Below are 20,224 nucleotides of genomic sequence, written 5' to 3' on the forward strand. Positions count from 1 at the left end.
CAGGAGGTTCTGTCGTGATCCGAGGTCATCCTGAGGCCGAAGGTGAAAGTTTCTCATCCGAGCGAGCTAACGGTCACTTGTTGTGATGGAAGCAGCGAGGGCGAGGCGTCTGAGGACGTTTTAACCTTTGCAGTCTGTCATAAAACCTATTGTTCTTCTGCACAACATGGTTTAGTCGAGCCCCCCCATTTATTCACGTTTAAATGTGCAAAGAACCAACACATGTATGGAGGCTGAACAATGAACGCGTCAGCTTGATTAAGACTTAATCCAAGTAGCAGGTTAGTAGTAGGATAGTGATGGGTGGTCATTGGTTTTGAACTTTAAAACAATACAGTTGACGAGATTATTGGTATTAAAATAATAATTGATATATCAATCTAAAATCTATTAAACTGGTGAGACCATAGATTGGATTTTTTAAACACATCTTTCTCCTTTACCTTATCGTTGACCTTATCTTCATTCCCCGAGGAGGTAAAACAATCGCTTTGAGGCAAATATTATTCTTTTAAAATGAAAACATCAGATAATAATAACAAATAACATCCCATCCTACCGCATCCATGAGCCTCATTGTTTGATTTCCTGGTGACACCAATATTTTACCCAAACGTTGTCTCTCGTCTTCTAAAGATTCGTCGTTCCTCTCCGTCGTGTCACTCCCGATGATCATGACTTTATTATGTTCATCTATCGCTCTACTAACTCCGCGTCCTATTGGTCGTCAGAGATGCCATTTTTAAAACAATACCCAGATGTAGAGTTGATGTTATTTCAATTTTTTATGTTTTTTTTGTCTGTTTGACAAGATCATCTCTAATAAAAATAAAAAAAACATTTTTAATAAATCGTATATCAATCAGAAGTGGTCAAGGAGACACTTCTAAATCGCTGGTTTAGAGGATTAAAAAGACCTTCACTCTAGAAAAATGGTCAACATGTTCTGTCCCTGTTGGTCGAGGTCAAATTCTGCCTTGATGTAATGAAACGATTTAGCAACCTATTGATTTTTTTTCTCCACTTCTGTGTAGTTTACATTGTTTCTACATTGCAAATAAAGCAGCTTCCTCTCCGTCGCACAATCGAACGGAGCACTTTGGTCCGACTGAAATCTGTCACCACCCGTCAAAGATTGCGTTTGTGTCGGCTTTAGTGAAGTCTGTTAAACACACTTTTCAGTTTGTAGAAGCTGGGGGGGTTGTTTTACACTTTCCAAAGCACAGGTTGTGGAGATTTGTGTCCACATTCCGTGTGTGAATGACTTAATCATGCAGAAACTATTCAGGCTAAAAATGTTAGATAATGATAATCCCTGACTCTTTGTCTGTTTAGTTGACCTTTCATTATTCACGTAAACAGACCTGCTATTATTCATCTCACCCTCAGAAATAACGCCTCAATCATTAACTCCGACCTGCTTTGTACGTTTCATTTGACCCCACACACTTGTGTCCGACCTTCTCACGATGTCCTTGATGATCATGAAGAGGAAGACAAAAAAACACATTCAAACCATAATGGGTTGGAAATGTTTTTATTACCTCTGCCAAGGAGATTGTGTTGTTTTCAACTGAAAGCAAAAACGACTACAAATGTATCCATCATTGTACGTCAAGGGAACGTTAAGGAGATATTCGACGTGAGACTGGATGAAGAGTTTATTAGACGTTGGTGTTGAGTGGCTCCTTGAAAAGTTGAGTCAGTCAACTGTCATTCTTGTGGTTTAAAAAAACAATTTAAGTGCGTTTGATTGATGCTGAGTTTTCTAGATGATATTGCTATATTTTGACCGACTGGGAAGCCATCGTCTCACCACTTGAGTGTGATATGAAAGACCTGTGTTGTCCATGGAAGACAAGAGTATGTTATATTCCCAGACCCCCCCACTTCTAAATACAACACTATCATAGTGTTCTGTGAGAACTCTAGTGTTCTTTTTTCTACTGTTGATGCAACTCGAGCAGAGGACTATTAAATCCCTATGCACCTGTTTGGCTTTTCCTAATTGTGTCGAGAGAAGCTTGTATTTTAATAAACAATGAGTCTGTGTTTGTTACGTGAGAGACCAGTCGTCCTGAGATTCCCAGTTATGAAGAAAATGACACATTTTGGTGAAACGGCGAGGTTTATCTTTAAATAAATTGATTTAGAATTCCTTCGAAGGCTAAACCTGCTGAGATGTCGAACATTCATGCGTCTTCTTGTCTGACTGCTACGCTGTGTTGCCTGCACTCAATCGCCAACATATTCACGGGGACCCTAAGATGGTGCGACAGAAACAAAAGGGAGAAACCGATTTTAAAACAGCATTGAGTTTGTGCAGCTGCTGGTCCTGCACGACTGGATGTTTTCCATCGCTTGTAACTTGGCACGGTCGTGCGAAAGGGGCTCGGCCCCGCCAGTCCCTCGGTGTGTTTTGAACGGCTCATACCCTAAGACCCGCTGAGCTATTTTCAGGCTCAAAACTCGGGGGCAACACCGATACAAGCTATCGTCACACAGTGAAGCTTAAGTCCACAAACGGGTCAGCTGTCAGTGGAGCTCTCCAACGCCAGGCGCAGTTTCTCCCTTATCCTGGTCCTGGTGAGTTTTTGTGTTTGTTTACTTTTGGTCGTCATTGTGTCCTGTTGACCTGATAAAGAATTGCTTTTCCAGGGTAAACAGTTTATTGTTGATTTAACCCCTTTACTGAATGGCAACCAAAATAGGATGGATGCAAAACAAGCCTGGTTTTATAGTGATATTGTTAAGAGTTAAACAATGTTTTTGTGCATGTTTATAATTCTAGCGATTCCATATATATTATAAAGTAAAATATATTTCTAAATGTAATAAGTTTAAAGATGAAGGTTGTGAGGGATGCTGACCATTATACCATGCTACCATCTTTTCCGTCACTAGATCCATCCCAGAATGCAATGTGATGAGGGCAGACAACGTAAAATAACAAGTTATATTGAAGACGCTGCACATAAGATAAGTAATTTGTGGATACTTTTAAAACTTTTTTAAGTATTTTCACTAGCAGATCTCAATCTGACTGTAATTCCTTCCTAAACAACTTGATAGATAAAGCTTTATTATGATATTTCTGTTTTCTATTTTGAATTAATTAAAAAAAAATGCCATTAACCGACTTGCTTTTATTACAAATTTATATTATTATTATAATATTTACATTAATGATCCAGGAACTGGTAAAGCTGTTTTAGATTTTTGAAGTAATGTTTTCTCAACGGTGTGGTCTCTTCGAATTTTCAATGTTGGAAAAATGACTTTGAATAACATAAATATATACATATACATACATTTTACTTTGGCGAATTAAAAACCTTATTCTTTACAAATGTTAACACTCCTTCTTTTTTCATATTGGGGATGCTCCAATAAGGTTTGATGCTGTCAATCAATATATTTTATATATATCATTACATTTATTGTAGGACTGGGTATTGATCGTAAAGATGCCTTTGATACAGTTTTTTTCCATACCAGTTTTACTCTAACAAACAAAAAACTGAAAAATTACATAAAACATTGTATCATTTTTTTATTTGATCTGTTTCGCAAATTCCCACTGCATTTCTTGGCTAACAGAAAAAAAGTTTCTAATGCGAAAAACGCGTGCAAACAAATGACAAAGTATTTGAATATTTGCCTCTTTCTAAAATAATTTCTTCATAAAAATGAACTTGTCTGTTTTCCTGGGATACAGACAAGCCTGCTCCTGGCTGATGGTGTCCAGTAGTGGAAAAAAAATAAGGGAGTAGGGAGTAGATGATGCCTTGACCACAGAGATACCTGGTTGCTAATTTTGATAGCGTCACAATGGATAGGCTGGCACTGACCTCTCGCATCAAGGGTCAGAGGCTACTGTAAAGAGATGAAAAACATAATAAACGATGCAAAAAGGATGAGAAAATAACTTCATCTCCACTCTTATAAGATGAGATGTCATGAACTCTAATGAAAAAAATAAAATGGGTGGAAAACTATACAAAAATATAATTTTTGTAGAATAAACAAGTCCAATAATGGCACACTTATGGTCTTCCCTGAAATTAATTAGGTTAAGAAACGCACTCGATACAATGATATATTGGAACCACAAACATGATGTAAAGTAATCGGGTCTAAATCTGATTCACAAATGCTATGCATGCACATCTTCGTTTGACAGACTGAGTAGTAATGGATTTATTGAATCCTGTTGACAGTTTTCTGTCACCATCGACAAGATTTAAAGTTAGTTAGTGAAGTGTTTACCGTTGTTATGACCTTAACTAAACGTGTGTCATGCATCACCTGTATTATTCATCATTCATCGTGGTGAAGTCATTTGATTTAGACAAGGGTCCTCTGACCTCACATACATGGAACTGAACCCTCTCAGCCTTTATTTAACCACTATTAAACACAGTCATTATTTATTAAACTGAGGCAGATTCCACTGGTGAAGTCAACATAAACACGGCTACCAGGAATGATTAAACGTTCATGCGGTCTCTGCAGAATAGCCTGAAAAAACGACTTCATCCCGTCTGTCTTTCTTGTTTCTTCGACCTGCTCATAGTCTTTGTCGCGATGCTTTTTTAGCTGCTTGATTAAGTTGGAGGTGTTGAATATTATGGATTAACTTCGCCCTTCAAAGATCCACACTCGCAGTTATCAATTGCGTAGATCAGATATTTTTCACCGATACACAATCTGACTTTGAGAGGCTGGATAGGAAAAATACCTGATACCAGTATTAAATCGCATTGCATCCCTAAAACAAAGCAACGCAGTAAACTGAGATGAGAATAAAAGGGCAAAGGGGATGAGTCTGCGGGAACATGATCATGTTCAGTTTCAGAAATCACAAGTCTATTTTAAAAGTGTTGGGACTAAAACTGAACTTCCTTTGGAACAATGTGAATAAGAACCAGGTTTTTGAAATGGGACCTACTGTCATTATCTGGTCACCTCTTTTTATATAGCTTGCCTCAGTTATCTCTGATCTATTATCTATTATCGGACTGATGAGGGCCGAGGAAAGCCCCGGGCGATGAAGTGGACTTCAGCTTGAGCTCCTTCTGGCTCTCTGTTTTATTTGTCTTCCCCTGCATGCATGTGACTCGGCAGTGATCCCTCATCCCAGAGGACAAACCATTCCATCGCACACAAACACACCCCCTCTGAGTATTTCTTTAGCCCCCGTGGCTTTTAAAAGCTGTCGTGGAATGCGGCGCGCGATTATTTGGTTCTACCGGTATGCAATATGTTTCGATCAAGACCGCTTTGTTCTGTGAAAACATAATTAATCTGGTGGCTTTTCCGACTCGCTGTGGATTAACCTCTCTGTTTGTGTTGATTCATCCATAACATCGTGGCATTTTGGCTTGAAGACATTCCTGCCATTCCATCATTGTAAATATTTCAGTGCAATATGTGAGGAGTCAACTTTGGGTTTTGGACTGTCTGCCACGTGACGTTGTTTATTAGAGGGTTATATGGTTTGTACTGAGAGCTCTGGCTCCCTTGACCTAATGGAATTGACTTCTTCCCGAAAACTCAAGGCACTTAGACGGAGTCATTGTTGGCTTCAAATCAATATGGAGTATCATTCACGTTGACAAGGTGACCTGTAGAGATTACAGTGTTTAAGACGGGCAATTGCAATATGATTGTAACTGAGGTTAAAATAAACCTATTTGATGTGTTTGGAGGAGGACGCACAAAGATATTTTTTAAAGAAAATAAAATGTAAAAGGATATCATGATCATATCCACACATCCTGTTTCAGACAATTTGATTGGTTAAAGATGAGGCCTTATTCAATTGAGTTTGACCTCCGGGCCTTGAGACGTTAAGATCTAGCAGACATGTACAATACAAGACGCAAACACAAGCTTTACATTTTTAACCTTTACTTTTGAAGTTACCTAACATTTCAAGGGACTTTTTAGGAGACAAAGGGAAAACGAAATTTCTATTACCAAGTTGAATATAATCTGTGATTATTGCGTCCAAGAGTGGCTAAAAGCAGACCCATGACGTCAGATTAAAACTACAAAAATGGACATGTAGGAATTTTTCTAACAGCCTATTATTGTTATAGATAGATATATATTTACTGTTATTTTAATCATTTAAATGTTGAAGTAAGTCCCTCATCAGGACCATGTTTAGAACTTATTACTTTATAAAGTTCTCCCCCGTCTGAAATCTCGTTGAACAAGAGGTTATGAGATTAGAGTCCAGTAAGGCGTTATAATGGCTGAAGTCCTTTTCAGCCAGCTGTAATCACGCCCCCGCTTTGTTTATACCAAGAGTCCCTTGGAGGTGGGGACTTCCAGGATTTATAGCGTATGTTTACAAACCTTGATGCTTAACCAATCACAATAGAGTGGGCGTGGTTATGGTAAACAAGATTTTAGCTTGTATAAGAAAAAAAGAAGGTTTTCAATGTGGGGTTTACACACATTTTATTATGTAAATATCTTTATTAAAAGAGATTTTTGTACCAACAGACGCATTCTGATGGAGATCCAAGATCTATTTAAGAGAAACTTCAATCAACACTGAAACATGAGTTATAAAGGACTATGGGATGGATGGATAAAAAATAAATTGTGATGACTCACTTCATGGAAAGACTTCTCTACAGGATTTATATTTTAACTCAAAGAGGAAGCAAAGGACATGTTTATGTCTTCCATCAAACTGCTACTTGAAATGAAGGGAGGACAAGAAAAAAAAAAAGATCTCGAAAAAGTAGATTGCAATGACATGGTAACTATAAAGTCCCCCCCCTGGCTCAGTAGACCTCTGTTCCTTCTTGTCAAACAACGAAGATGCAGTTTTAAATATCAAAGCATTCAGGTTTCAAGTGGAACATTTATCTGTGAAGGTTGCATCTATGATCAAGAACTGGTTCAATCTTAAATGCCGAAATTACTTACTTGCCCTGTCCACTGTAGGCTTTGGCAGAAGAATTAAAGTGTAATTTATAGGTCTTCATTTATCCAGGTCTTGCTTATCCAGGTGGTTCCAAATATTATAAGGGAAGAAGGCAAGGTGATAGGAAGTTGAATTTAAATATAATTTTTGTTAATGGTTATTGCACAAATGCCCGCTGGCCTGGCGACTGAAACAAAGAGTAAACATTTTTCTCCATTGCTTTCTTAATACTTTAAGCGAAACATTTGTCACCATATCAATACTTACCATTTTAATGACAGATTTGGATACATCACAATTATTACAAAAAACGATCTCTGGGAAATTTGGATTACTTTAGACGCGTCAGATACTTCAAGTTGCAGTCTGGAGTTAGTTTATTGAGGTGATTCTTATTTAGATCTGCGCTGTTGTTTTCGACTTTGTTGGTGAACTGTTTTGGTTTGGTGAAGTTACTTTTCTCAGAAGTTAGGGACAACTCTGGCTTTCCTGTTTTAAGAAGTGGGTTTAGTGAAATAACGTATCTGTAACCATGGCAACACACACAACAAACCGAATTTAGGTTTCATGTGAAATGCAGATTATGAACAGAATAGTCACTAGATTAGGATTAAACCTGGAATAGATGTCCTATCATTCCTTGACAAGTATTACCGTGTATTTCTCAAAATATAGTTAAAATGACAAAGAATCCTCTTGTCATACTGTAGCATCATTAAGCCTGAGTAGAGCAGGACAGAGACGCGTCCACAAATGGGAAGAAACTAAAAATAAATCTTCTTCGTCTTTTTAACTTGTCGTTGGGCTCAGATTTGCAAAGCTGTCAAGAAAAGCCTAATATTGTTTCTCTGCACTAAACAATCTTTTCTTATTTGAAAATATATTTGGCTAGAAAATCTTGGCTCAGGCAGTTCCACATAAGTGACCCAGACGTGCTTTAAAACATCCAGTTGAGATTCAAACACAAATAAAGAGCCAAATCTGTGAATTGACCCAGTTTTTTTTTGTCATCTGGGATCAACCAAGCAGCAATAAGTCAGTCGACCAATGTGTCTGGAGTTCTCCCTCTGAGAAAGTGAAATGTGTCAATAGTCAAAACTAATGCCATTTGGTAATAATTTAAGTGTTAGTTCCCCTCACATTCCATCTTCACCCATTTTCTACTCACTCTCATGTCGACTCAGGCTTGGGATTATTTTCAGAGTAATCTGTTCCATTTTTAGAGTTGTAGACAAAAACCAGTGGGACAGTTGTTGATGACTTGAAGCATGCTGGCACATGACTGGTCTCCAGTGAGGCGTTAAAGATGTCCGCGAACACCGGAGCCAGCTGATCAGGGCAGAACTTCAAGGTAGATTATTTGTTTATATGGTCTGGCGGGTCAAATTAGTAGGCACAATAGGGTGTAAAGGGCCCACGGGCCATGGTTGCATGAAACAATTCTGATTATTCAAATGATGGAGGCACCTTTAGTCCATTCAGATGTTAACTACCCCCCAGCCTCCACAGCCACAGTATCCCAGTACCAACTCCAAAAAACCCACATATCTTGCAGACCATAATGCGTCACTGAAAAATCACCCAAACTTGCCCAGGACTCTTTTTTTTTTTTACATCAGCAACAACTACGTCCAAACATGCACCAATAACTACACCAATCCTAATCCCTTAAATTCTAAAAACCAACCAACAACCGTCCACGCCATACAGACGACCATCATGGAATCGGGTCTCACAGCCTCACCTGTCTTTCATTCTCAATCTGGCCACCCTGAACCCCATAAGACTGCATAACGTAGTACACGCAAACCTGCGAACCTGTACTAGACCCACGTCCTTCACAAATGTAAAATATGTCCTGCATTGGCCTACATGCACTCTCGTTCCTCCCCCAGAATCCTTTGCACCTCCAGCCCCACTGATGGGTAGAAAAGGGAACTAGCACTGATACGCCTCCACGTTCAATTATTAGTTATTGTAACAGTCTGTTTTCCATGTCTTAAAAAGAAGGAGCTGTCTCGCCTGCAGTTAATACAAAACTCTGCAGCGAGAATTCTGACCCGCTCTAGTAGAAGAACTCACATTTTTCTGATCCTTAAAACTCTTCACTGGCTTCCAGTTTCTTTCAGGATCAACTTTAAAATTCTGGTACTTACTTTCAGAGCTATTCATGGTCATGCTCCTCCTCTGAGGTCTGTGGATCAGAACCTACTGATGGTTCCTGAACACGGTTAAGGACCAGAGGAGAGAAATCCTTCCAGGCTGTTGCTCCTAAGCTTTGGAACGATCTTCCTCTCTCTTTGTGCTTGATGTCTACTGACTCCTTCCTGTCCTCTATAAATATAAATGACTTACTTACGTTCAAGACACTCTAGACCATTAGACCACTTTGATCACCTTTAGATGGAAGCTAGATCAATCCCTTGAACTAAATATAGTAAGTCTAACCCGATCCCTACAGTAAGTCATACTTCTGTTTTCTTCAACGACTGTTAGCGTTGACCGCTACACAGGGATCGTGTGTGTGTGTCGAGTCATGGAAAAAGTACTAACCAATACATTTTTCTCAAGTAACAACCACCATCCCTCGGGAAAAGCGTTGCCCTCCACAGTTGGAAACTGTTCAAATGTTCATGGAACACTAGTTTGTGCATTTGGGACATTCTTATTCTTTGCATCAAATAATACAATTTTGAGAAGGGATGAAGAACCTTATTGAATCGACCACTCTCATTACTGTGACACGAGGCAATCAGTACAGACTGATTGAACGAGACTCTTTACTACCTAATAAAAGGTATAAAAAATAGTTTTTCCATCGAGTTTGGCGAGAACAATGACATATTTACCTGCTGCCCATGAGTTCTTAAATGCCAGTCACCGTATATAAACAGCCCAGACTGTGACTCAGTGTTGACTGGCTGCTGGAGTCACATGGCTAATTGTCAGGGCTGGGGGAGGAAACATTATCCTGTGGAGGAAGGTCGTGTTATCAGTACGTGCACGCTAGTTGAAGGGTGCACATGACCGGCAAAGTTGCTCACTCTGCATCTCTAACGCTCGTCTCTTTCCTCCCGTTTTGTGTTTGCCTTCCTCCTGCACTCTGACCAGCCCGGGGTCTTTCTTCACGCCAGAGTTCACCATTGCACTACCATGTCTGCGGCGGCTTCTCTGCAGTAAGCAAACAAAGGTATGTAATGTATATTTTCCTATTTTCTTAAAGTTTGTGACCAAACATGGATGATATCTGAATTGTACAACTCAAGATGATGATTTCTATTCAGGCTAAATGAATGAATTAATCAATGAAATTATAATTGAATAAGAATATTTTAAGCTTGCTTGGTACTGTTCTTGAAAATTGCTTGTCTTGGTCGTCTTGTTAAGATGCCTAACTTTATCTTAAACCTGAAGGGCTCACCAGAGAATTTCAACACAACTGCTAACAAAGTCAGCAAATATTATAACTTAGAGTTGCCTATGTCTCCATTAAGTAAGTAGTTTTGTGACTTTTGTGGAAAAAGAAATGTCCACAAAAGTTTAAAGGAGGAATTGGGTCCAAGTGATTTTTATATTCTGCCCATTTAAGTGCTTCTTTGATATTATTTGAACTCTTAATTCAGCGGCAATGAGCACATTTTCTGCTGATCCACATCCTCTATTTGACCCTTTGTCTGTTTTGGCAAATGAAAAGCGCTTGCATCACGTTGAACTCTTAACTTTGATCACCTGTAAAATGAGCGCTATGAAAACCAAGATTGTAAAATATTCTGAACTTCCCTGCTCAATCAGTATTTCTCACATGCTTTAAATCACCATCGGAAACGCAATTGTTTTTATTGCCATGATAGTTAATAGTGCGTGTTGTAAAAGAAGAAAATGTACACAAGTTAAATAAAAGATTTAAACAAATGTATACAATATTTATACTTATGTTTTGAGATGAGAATCCTTCTATATGTCATGGGGCGATTAACTCTCTTTGGCACACACGCAAACAGTTGAGCTTACAGGAGTAGATGGTACAATCCCTTGAACATCAGTTTTAAATTATAGGATAAAAAGGGGGAATATTAGAGAAGTAAACTAGGTGAAGAACAAAATACACTGGATTTCAGTATTGGCTTCTAATATGATCCTGTTAAGTCTAAAATTAAAATGCTAGAAAGCATTGGGAATAGATAGTGAAAAGACCCCCGCTAAGGTATTTTTCACAGATATTATATTATTTGTTCAGTATAATTGGATATTTCAAATATCATTAAGGGTCAAAATTGAAAACGTCAACAGGTGGCAGTAGCGTTACTTTTTTGAGCAATGAGCTTGTGAATCGAAAAACTAGTTAAATTTAGTTGTTTGGAAAAAAAAAAAGAAAAAAAAGTTTAATTTATTTTGTTTAAAGTTTGTACTTTACTTTTTATATAGCAACTACTAGAAGAAAGAAAGAAAGAAAGAAAGAAAGAAAGAAGAAAATACTTGATGCCCTGGTGTCATTTAAACAATAATGTTCAGCTATTAAACCTTCTTGGCTGCACATTTCTTTTTATGCAACCGTTGATAATCGTGTTGACAGATGGAACGTGGCCGTTGTGTTGACAATGCAGCTGAATCCACGATAAAACTTGAAAGCCACATTATCTGAGGCGCTTATTGCATTAATAGTTTATTGCTGCGCTGTCTAAAATCAGGTTAGCAGTTAAATGAATGGCATTTCCTGCATAGTAGTTTAGAGTTCAGTGGGTGAGTTTGTTTTGACAGTTTGAAGCCATATTATCTTGGCTGTGCTTTAATGACTGGTCTACTCCAACGTTTACTATACTGTAGTCATATTTAAGGTTAAAGGTAGGATTTCGGTTTTATGGTGTTTCCCGCCCGCCTGAGTTCCTCCCTCGAGGCACGTTCACAGGTTATGGAAGAATCCTTGTCTTTTCCAAGTAGGTTTGTGTTTGAGCTGACTTGACTTATTTTCTGTGTAAAATCACTTGACACTTTCTACCTTTAATTTAGTTTTATCTCAAGCTTCTTTCAATCACGCTAAATTCTCAGCATAAACTCCAGGTGTTTAGCTCTCGGATATTGGTCTTGGATTTGTTTTACATCGAAATGAAAAAAAACTCTGGATCTGGTACTCTTGGCCGCATCTCATATTCCTTGATCCCTTCCCTGAAGCAACCTGCTTATTCCTTTCTAGGTGTAAGCCTCCATGCTGCTGTGAGCTAACCCCTCCTCTGGCGTCTTCCATCTCCAGGTTATGCTGCCCAAAAGCTGTCTGAGTCCCAGCGAGAAAGAGAAGGGCTAAAGCCACCACGGATCCCCAGCAGCTTTCCAGATCAGCTCCAGCAGTGACTCCCTGCAGAGACATGAGCAACTCCAGCACTCCCAAGCAGATCACTGATGCTGTGGCATCGGTTCTTCACAGTGTAAGTCCAGCCACACTGCTGCAGGACACATGACCAAGCGCATGAAAGGCGCACTAGGGCCACAAATGATATGGTAGTGAGGTGATTTGATTAACAATGGTCATTAAACATGAGACCCCTAATCTCTTCAACGCTGGTTCTGCTTCTGTTAACCAACCAAACACGTGATTAACATGTTCACTGTCGCCTTCTGTCCCCGTTTTTCTAACTCGTCTGTGGTAGAAAAGCTTATTTTCATTGTCATTTGAGTCAATGCATGAAAACAAATGGATTGTCAGTCACAAACGCCGTCTTTCCTCAACTTGGACTTCATGAACCAATAACTAAGAATCATGTTTATTTCCTCAACGGTATTCCCGTTCGGGTTTCCGATAGTATAAAACATAATACATATATATATATATATATATATATATATAATTGTTACTGTTATGCCTGGCAATGTAATCATACCCCACAAATGAAGATACATGGGTTTCATGAACCAGTTATTGGAAACTCCTCAGTTATTAGGTTTCATTCTGTTGCCTCAACAAGGTTTTTATGAGCAGATATTCAGCCAAATGACCTTTAAAAATACCACAACTACTTACATATTCCGCGGAAAATGCATCATTATGAACGCTAACGTTAACGTGAAAAACGTGGCTATCATTAATGCTACATATTACTGCTACTGTAAATATTATTACATCCTAAATAAATGTTGGTGCATGTCGGCTGTATCTTGATTAAAAAAACTAAACTTAAAGCCCAGTGCTGGATCTTAAAAATTACGAAAACTAGTTTTCGGTTGTCATTTTATAAAGAAAATACTTACATGTGTATCTTGGCGTTTTCCTTGTTTTAGCCACCATTGATTTCAGTCTTAAAGTGCAAGGTAGTCTGGGATACCCTTGCTACCAAGGGAGGTCCCGGAGAATCTCGAAAATGAGTAAGCTACGGTCCTCGCCATCGTTCCTCATCCCTCAACTTCGCTCGTCGAAGTAGCGCAGATTATGATCTTGAGTAACGAGTCAGGACTGAGGAGATTCATGCATCGGGTCCTTAAACTTGGCGTAGCCTCAAATACAGAACATGTTTAGATGTATGACGCCAGGCAAATCAAAGCACATTTACTGTTTATATGCCAATCAAGGCGGAGATAAGAAAAACAATGAAGTGAATGATCACATGATGAAAACTGTCTCTTCCTTTAGCTTGAACCTGTTGAAGTACATTTTGATATATAACTGGCTAGCATGCTGATGTGGCTCTGGATCCATCGGTCAAGTCTCCACAAGGCCTCGGTTGCACACTGTGTTTTACTTTGAAAACTTTGATTGATTAAAAATCCAAGTGGATCCACAGAGTTCTGCCTGAATCATGGTTTTCATGGTAGGTTAAAGAAAATAATCTCTTAGTGGAATGTTGAGTTGAAGCGATCAGACAAGGACCATTTCGTTCATTATATTGTAATAACAAGCCTATGGTTTTCTGAGTTGCATGAAATGGCTACTAAAAAGAAACGAACACGTGGCAGACATGTGGGTGTTTTAATTTATAATCGATGTTCATTGTTTATGTCTCTGACCGAGCATGACCTCAGAGTGTCATTGCATCCGTGATGCATCAAAGTACTTGCACCACTTTTCTGTATGAACGCACTCTTGGTTCATGAAGCCTAGGTTGTCCAAACCATCTGTCCTTTGTCGTCAAACTTTTTCCACGTTATCCTCTGATATAAGTTAAATTTAATATATGAAGTTTAAAGATTGAATCTAAACTGATTATGAAGCTCCTACAGGGAACCAAAGATGAAGCACGTTGAACTCATCCTGGGGGAAATCATGATTCCTTTCCTGTACAGTCGCGGTTACAAACAAGATGTCTTTTCGCTGGTCCTGCCACAGCTGTTTGGGTTATTACACATTCCTTTTGAAATGATTCCAGCAACTCTGAGATGATTCATTCTTGTCATGGAACAAATGGAGGAAATGTCTACTCTCACTCCACCTTCAAATCTATTGGGGATGGAGAGGTCAAAGTTCTTTTCCTAGTTTCCTGTGTGACTTTGTTCTGTCTGGAATTTGGGAGCTTTGTATAAACCAAAAAACTACTGTCCACAGTTGGAAAAATCAAACCAGCATGTTCAGGAAATGTGTGTCTCTAGTCGAAATGTAAGAAAAGTTTGTGCAAAATGTTTCACATATGTTGAATTTGTACTGTAGAGTTCTGTAGCCTCTCTCGGCTGACAGTTTTTTTCCCTGTCTTTTAAAAAAAGAATCTAAGTAGAACAAGTATGTCTATGTATGATTTCTTTTTTTCAATCTCTGATAAATGAAATCGATGAATCACTTCCAGCCAAAGCTCAACGTTTTCTCTTATTATCAGCAACTCAAGTGGACTTTGAGTTTTTGTTGACTTGTCTAAAATACTTTTAAATGGTGATGTCACACAAGAATTCTTCTTAACACGGATTGTATTATTGATGGTACTAAAGGTTGGTAAATGGGTAGCACTGCTTAGGCAACCTGATCATTGAGGAACTTCGTAACTTGAGATAATGTGGTAAAAGGCGTTGACTGTGTGTTAGATCAATCCGAACAGCAGCTTCTAAAACGCCGTCGACCTTTTATTTGGAAAGTTTCACATTATTTTGGTTTCAGAGACTGGTATGCATTCCTGGTAATACAGTCAGTCTGATTTATTTCCAGTGAGGGTTGGACTTTGCCAGGGCCTCCCTTTATCACTGGTTCTTTTCACAATGAACAGGGATTTCTCTGTGCAGTGCACTTGGGTTTGGTGGCCACTCCTGTTTTTCAGGTGGTGGTTACCTGGGCCAGGACCTCCTGTCATAACTCTGTAGATTCAGTCAAGCTTTAAGTGGCTGGGTTGAGGATCAGCTTTTCTTATTCTGAGACCATGGTCCTTATTAAGAAAAGGATGTTCTGTCCAGGGTGTAGGAGAGGAACTCTTATCGAAGTGCACAAGTTCAAGCATGGAGAGTGAAATCCAAAAGATGGAACCCTGTGGCATCCTCAGTCTTGAGGTCTGTGTTTGAAAGAGCTGAGCCAAAAGGTGATTTACTGGTCGATATGCATTCTTACTTTAATCTGTGGTCCACCAAATAATATTTCTCTGCAGGGTGCCTGAGCAGGTTACCTTATCACTAAGAAAGACCAGTCTAGATAAGCAGAAACTCTGCTTCTCCACACGAAAAGCCACTTGAGGCTCAGGATGACTCATGCACGCCATGCTCGGAATGTTTTCCTGTCATCCATAAATGCATAGAAACCTGAGGGGAGACCCCAGGCATGTTGTAGATACTTTCTCCTGCTTGATCTGGGAATTATTTCTGAAAAGCTTGAAGGCTTCTGGGTAGAGAGAAGTTGGTCCTCTTTTCTCTGGCTGCAACCCAACCTTGGATGAGCAGTAGAAGATGGACGGAAGGATCAGTTGATCATTTATTTGAAATGCATGTATCATAATCAAACAACGAAAACAGGAGAGTCACACTTGGTCACAGTGGAAGACACCAGTTTATAATTGACGTTAGTCTATTTATTGCAAATAAATTGCGTTGTAGATAACTTACTACACAATTTATCACGGGTTAAGTGTTGAAGCTGTTGTTAATCTGAACTGGGTATATAAAAGGAGCTCATATATCTTGTCTAAGCAGGCAGATAATGTAGATAAGTTGCTTGTAAAGTTAAGTCGCTGAGTTCACAGGAAAGGAAACGGAAAGTGCTAGTAAGTAGGTACATTTTACTTTAGCTTTAAGATATTACACATAATTCAGAATGCTTCGTCTTCTTCCTTGGACTGATTCAACTTGATTCAGTTTCCCTCTTCTACGGGGGGTGTGAGGTTAAACTAAGTTTAATGATTATAAAATAAGTTATTTATCTGAGAATGTTCCAACATTTAAGACGCATATCTATCAAGTGATGAGTCAACTTGACGTCACTTACAGTAGAGTGATTTTATGACTGGCTTCTGAAGAATCGTCTGACTCAGAAGATGACCCAAGAACTAAAACGGACAAAATGAAAGAAACATATTTTGAAATGTCAGATTAGCTAATACTACAAATCTCATTTCTAAAACTCAATTTTGTGGTTTTGTCTATTTAAGTCCCATCAAGCCTTATTGTCATTATTGCAGTCAGGATGCAAACATGTTTGAAGGATATACAATTTTAGGCAGTCATACTTAAAAATGCAGACCAGACCCCCTCTTGTATTGCTGCACAGTCTTGTGTTAGCAAAGGTATACTGCCTACCCTGAGCCCCCAGCCTTGAGGGAATCTGGTGCTTGCTGTTGTGGAGTTTGAAATGACTGTAAACCATTTGGTGTTGTAAGAGATGGTGTAAATTAATGTTGAATGTTAAGCTGAGTCAATGTTTGTCACCATCTGCCACGTCTGCCTGACGTTTCCTGTGACACAGAGGTTCCCCTGAAGTTTCTCTGCGTAGGTACATTTGGCTTCCTCGATCCCTTTTTTTGGAGAGCACCGATTTGGCTGAGCTCAGATCAGTCCCGTCCTGAAGGTTGCATTTTAACAGCCGTCTGTGCTCACAAATGCTGAACGTCTTCAATTATAAAAACCTCCAAGTCAATGTTAGGAATACAGCTGTGAGAATGCTCCTCCTGGGCAGCATGACTTGTTTTTCTTACCGGTCTGCTGTGCCTCAATGGAAGTCAGTAAGCAGGCTCCGGCATAAGAGAAATATTCTCTGAACTGAGCCAAGTTGAGGGAAGTTGGAGAACCCAGCATATTTTCTACCCTTATTATAAAGTCCACAAACTGTATGAAGTTGGAGAGCACAGGCTTCATACAATAATGTACAGTAGGGTCACGAAGCCCTTCTGGGGAAATACCAAGGTCGCCTCTGTGGCCTCCTCTGAGCTCCTCAAAAACTCCCTCTAAAGAAGTTCTGGAGGCATCCTTAAATATGCTCACTGGCCTGGGTCTTGACTAAAGGTCTTTCTCCGTTGATGTGAAAAGGTGTTGCTCCACGACTATGTGAACGTCTTCCTCCACGCTCTCATGTTTGGTGGCTCATTTTGTTATCTACTTTTTAAGTCCATGTCTTCCTTAACGTTTAAAAATGAGTCATTACAGAAACGCTGATTTGCTTTTTATATTAGCTTGTCACATTTTTTCATAGCATAAATGTCATAACTGTAGTTATTTAAACAGATTTATATAAAAAAAAATCTGAATTAAATGAAGCTAAAAGCACTGTTTCAACGTAAGGATTTTGTGTAGTTCGCAATGAAACCCTTTATGTTTCCATTACATGGATAATTGATCAGTGAATTGTGAATGACTGAAGTTTTTACACTGAATATCCACGATGCAGATTATATAACTTCTTCACCTATGTAAGGATCATCTACATCAGGGGTCACCAACCTTTTTGCGAATTTGAGCTATTTGAAGAGTGACCCAAAGGGCTACCATCAGTTTGATGATTGTGTCCGTCTAATTCTACTATGATCACCAATGGGGCAAACATAAAATCCAACATAATGGTTTTTGAATTAAAAAATACATTTTTAAACAGACCGTGCTACTTTTTGGTTTCTGCGGGCACCTCGTTCGTGACCCCTGCCCCACACCCTGGTCCAAAAACTCCACAAACTTGGCTTGAATGCTTTCTCTGAAACTGTCTGTGGTCTTTTAGTCTGGAAATTCAACATCCAAACTGTCAGAATCCAAAAAATATCATCCATTACATGTAGCACTCAGGCTTTGTCCTGAGCCCCCTCCTGGTCACCCTGCTCACGTACGACTGCTTTGCCAGAAACTCGAGCAACAACACAACAACGGTGACAGGTACTGCAGCTGTTTTGTTGCAGACAGAGGAATCTCCACAGAGGATTAGGTGGAGAAACCTTTACACCACGTTCGACCTTTACAGCTACAGATGGAGGAGGAGAGCTTTCAAAAATAACGAAATACAACACCCATCCTGCAAAGTCACCCGTCAGACTGGTGCACAGTGTTCTCCTCCGCAGACACATTATCTTCTATTGTAACTTCTTGCAAGTAGACCTATGATTATAATTGTTATAGTTTATTTTGTTACTAGCACTATTTTCTTATATAATACATCTAGTTTTTAATTATCACACTTTGTCACTGCAGTTATTAATCTCTCAAAATTAGTTTTTTTCTCTCGTCCCTTTTATGAATCTGCACCACCTGCTGTACTTGCGTCATTCTCTGCTTCACTCACTGTTCAACTGAAGGCTTGTCCAGCACCTGCTCACTGGAGATCCATTAACTCACTTAAGATAAACACCTTTGCCCTCATTGGCGCTCCTCTCACACCGGTTAATGATTATCTCTCCAGCAATATGAATGTGCAGCCAGAGACGCGTCGGCGAGCCCCGGCTGTATTTATTAGCAACCGTGTTGCGAAATTGTGTCACGTCCTCTTCCTACAGTTGCGCTCTGGGTCATGTGACCAAGGCTGGTAGAAATGGGGAAGCAGGTTTTCTTCTAAGTAGGTCTTAGTATTTTCTAAGAATATCCCGTTGTTGGTGCCTGATGGATTATTTTTACACTTTAAGGGTAAGTTTGTTGTCGTTTACTCTGAGATGTTCCTGGTCTCATAAACATTACCATGAATGGTCGAACGCTCATCCTGAGGCGACATGCGGGTGTTTATTTGACCTCTGCTTGAACTTTACCGCTAGTTAATGTACATTCTAGTTTTTGCACTTCTGCTTGACCTCAATAACTTTCTCTTCTAGAAAAGAAACACAAGATAATAATTACTCGTATGTTCAGAACAGGTAGGAACACACCCGGCATGGACATAGGAGTATGTCCATGCTATGGTATCCTGGGACACTGGGACTGAAAGCTCCATAGATCCAGCGATTCAAAGGGCTAATACGCTTCATTATCTGGGATATCATTTGATAGGAACTTCTTTATCTTAAAGATAAGAAGAGTGACATATTTAATTAAACATGATTATACAACTTTTAGTCCTCTGAAAATACCTGAAAAAGTCAATCTAGAAAACGGTTTGGTTGAACTTAGTTCAACTACTGGTTTTCCTCTTCTGTTTTTTTTTTTTTTTTAACAGGAAATTAGTTTTGCATGACGCATTTGCTTCACAAACCTGATTATGGCGTGATAATGCAAAACTGTAAAATTGATTTCATGAACTTCAAAAGTTAGTATCAGGACACGGTTCCAGTGCTGCGGGCTGTTTGTTCGACCTGTGCAGAGTCGGTTCTGATTCTTAAAGGAACCAGTAGATATGAGCTCTGAGTGAGTTCTGTTATTGAAATGACCGTCCTCGCATCACTTCTGAACTCATGCGTGGAGCCAATTTGTTCTTTCTTTATTGCGGCTTTGCCATTGAGCTGGTTCAGATGAAGATAATAAAGTTGGTCTGTCGTCTCGTGGCAACATTGCAATTATTAATATCTGTGGATGCCACGATATTTATGGAATTTAGAACCTCAAAAAATATGTGATCTTGTTAGAGGACGCTACTGTTATTATGACTTGTGCTTATAATGCTATAATCGGATAGTAAATTATTTCATTGACTTGATTTCTGCAAATATAATAACAGTTTACTAAGTCATTAAAAAACGTCATCTACATTATTCGTAGAGCACATTGGACGTTTGAACTTAAGCTACATTTCGTATAGTTTTCCGAGACGCATTTGGTTGTAAAATTCTCACACTTGCTGAGATCTGAAACGCTGATGTGTCTGTGCGAAGGCAGATTCCTGATGCTGCCAGATGCAGCTTTGATAAGAAAAGCCTTTGATAAGTAGATAAAAGAGAAACCTGCCTCTTACATTTTTATAGAAGGGGTGAAGGTCACAGACCTTCA

General features: G+C 39.1%; 1 protein-coding gene across 2 annotated transcripts in view; it reads left to right on the forward strand.

The window, feature by feature from the left end:
- Positions 1–9,993: 9,993 nt before the first annotated feature.
- The window catches only part of slc4a2b (solute carrier family 4 member 2b), a 28,009-nt gene continuing 17,778 nt past the window's right edge, over positions 9,994–20,224 (forward strand). The window contains exons 1-2 of one of the 2 annotated variants that reach the window (XM_087789268.1): positions 9,994–10,136; positions 12,195–12,366. In XM_087789268.1, coding sequence (XP_087645394.1) covers positions 12,307–12,366 — 60 coding nt within the window. In that variant the 5' untranslated portion in view covers positions 9,994–10,136; positions 12,195–12,306. Of the gene's footprint in view, positions 10,137–12,194; positions 12,367–18,844; positions 18,935–20,224 lie in introns of those variants that run through there. The other variant, XM_087789269.1, reaches the window with a different exon arrangement.

Source organism: Callionymus lyra, chromosome 4 (assembly GCF_982586985.1).
Source record: "Callionymus lyra chromosome 4, fCalLyr1.hap1.1, whole genome shotgun sequence".
Lineage (NCBI taxonomy): Eukaryota > Metazoa > Chordata > Actinopteri > Syngnathiformes > Callionymidae > Callionymus > Callionymus lyra.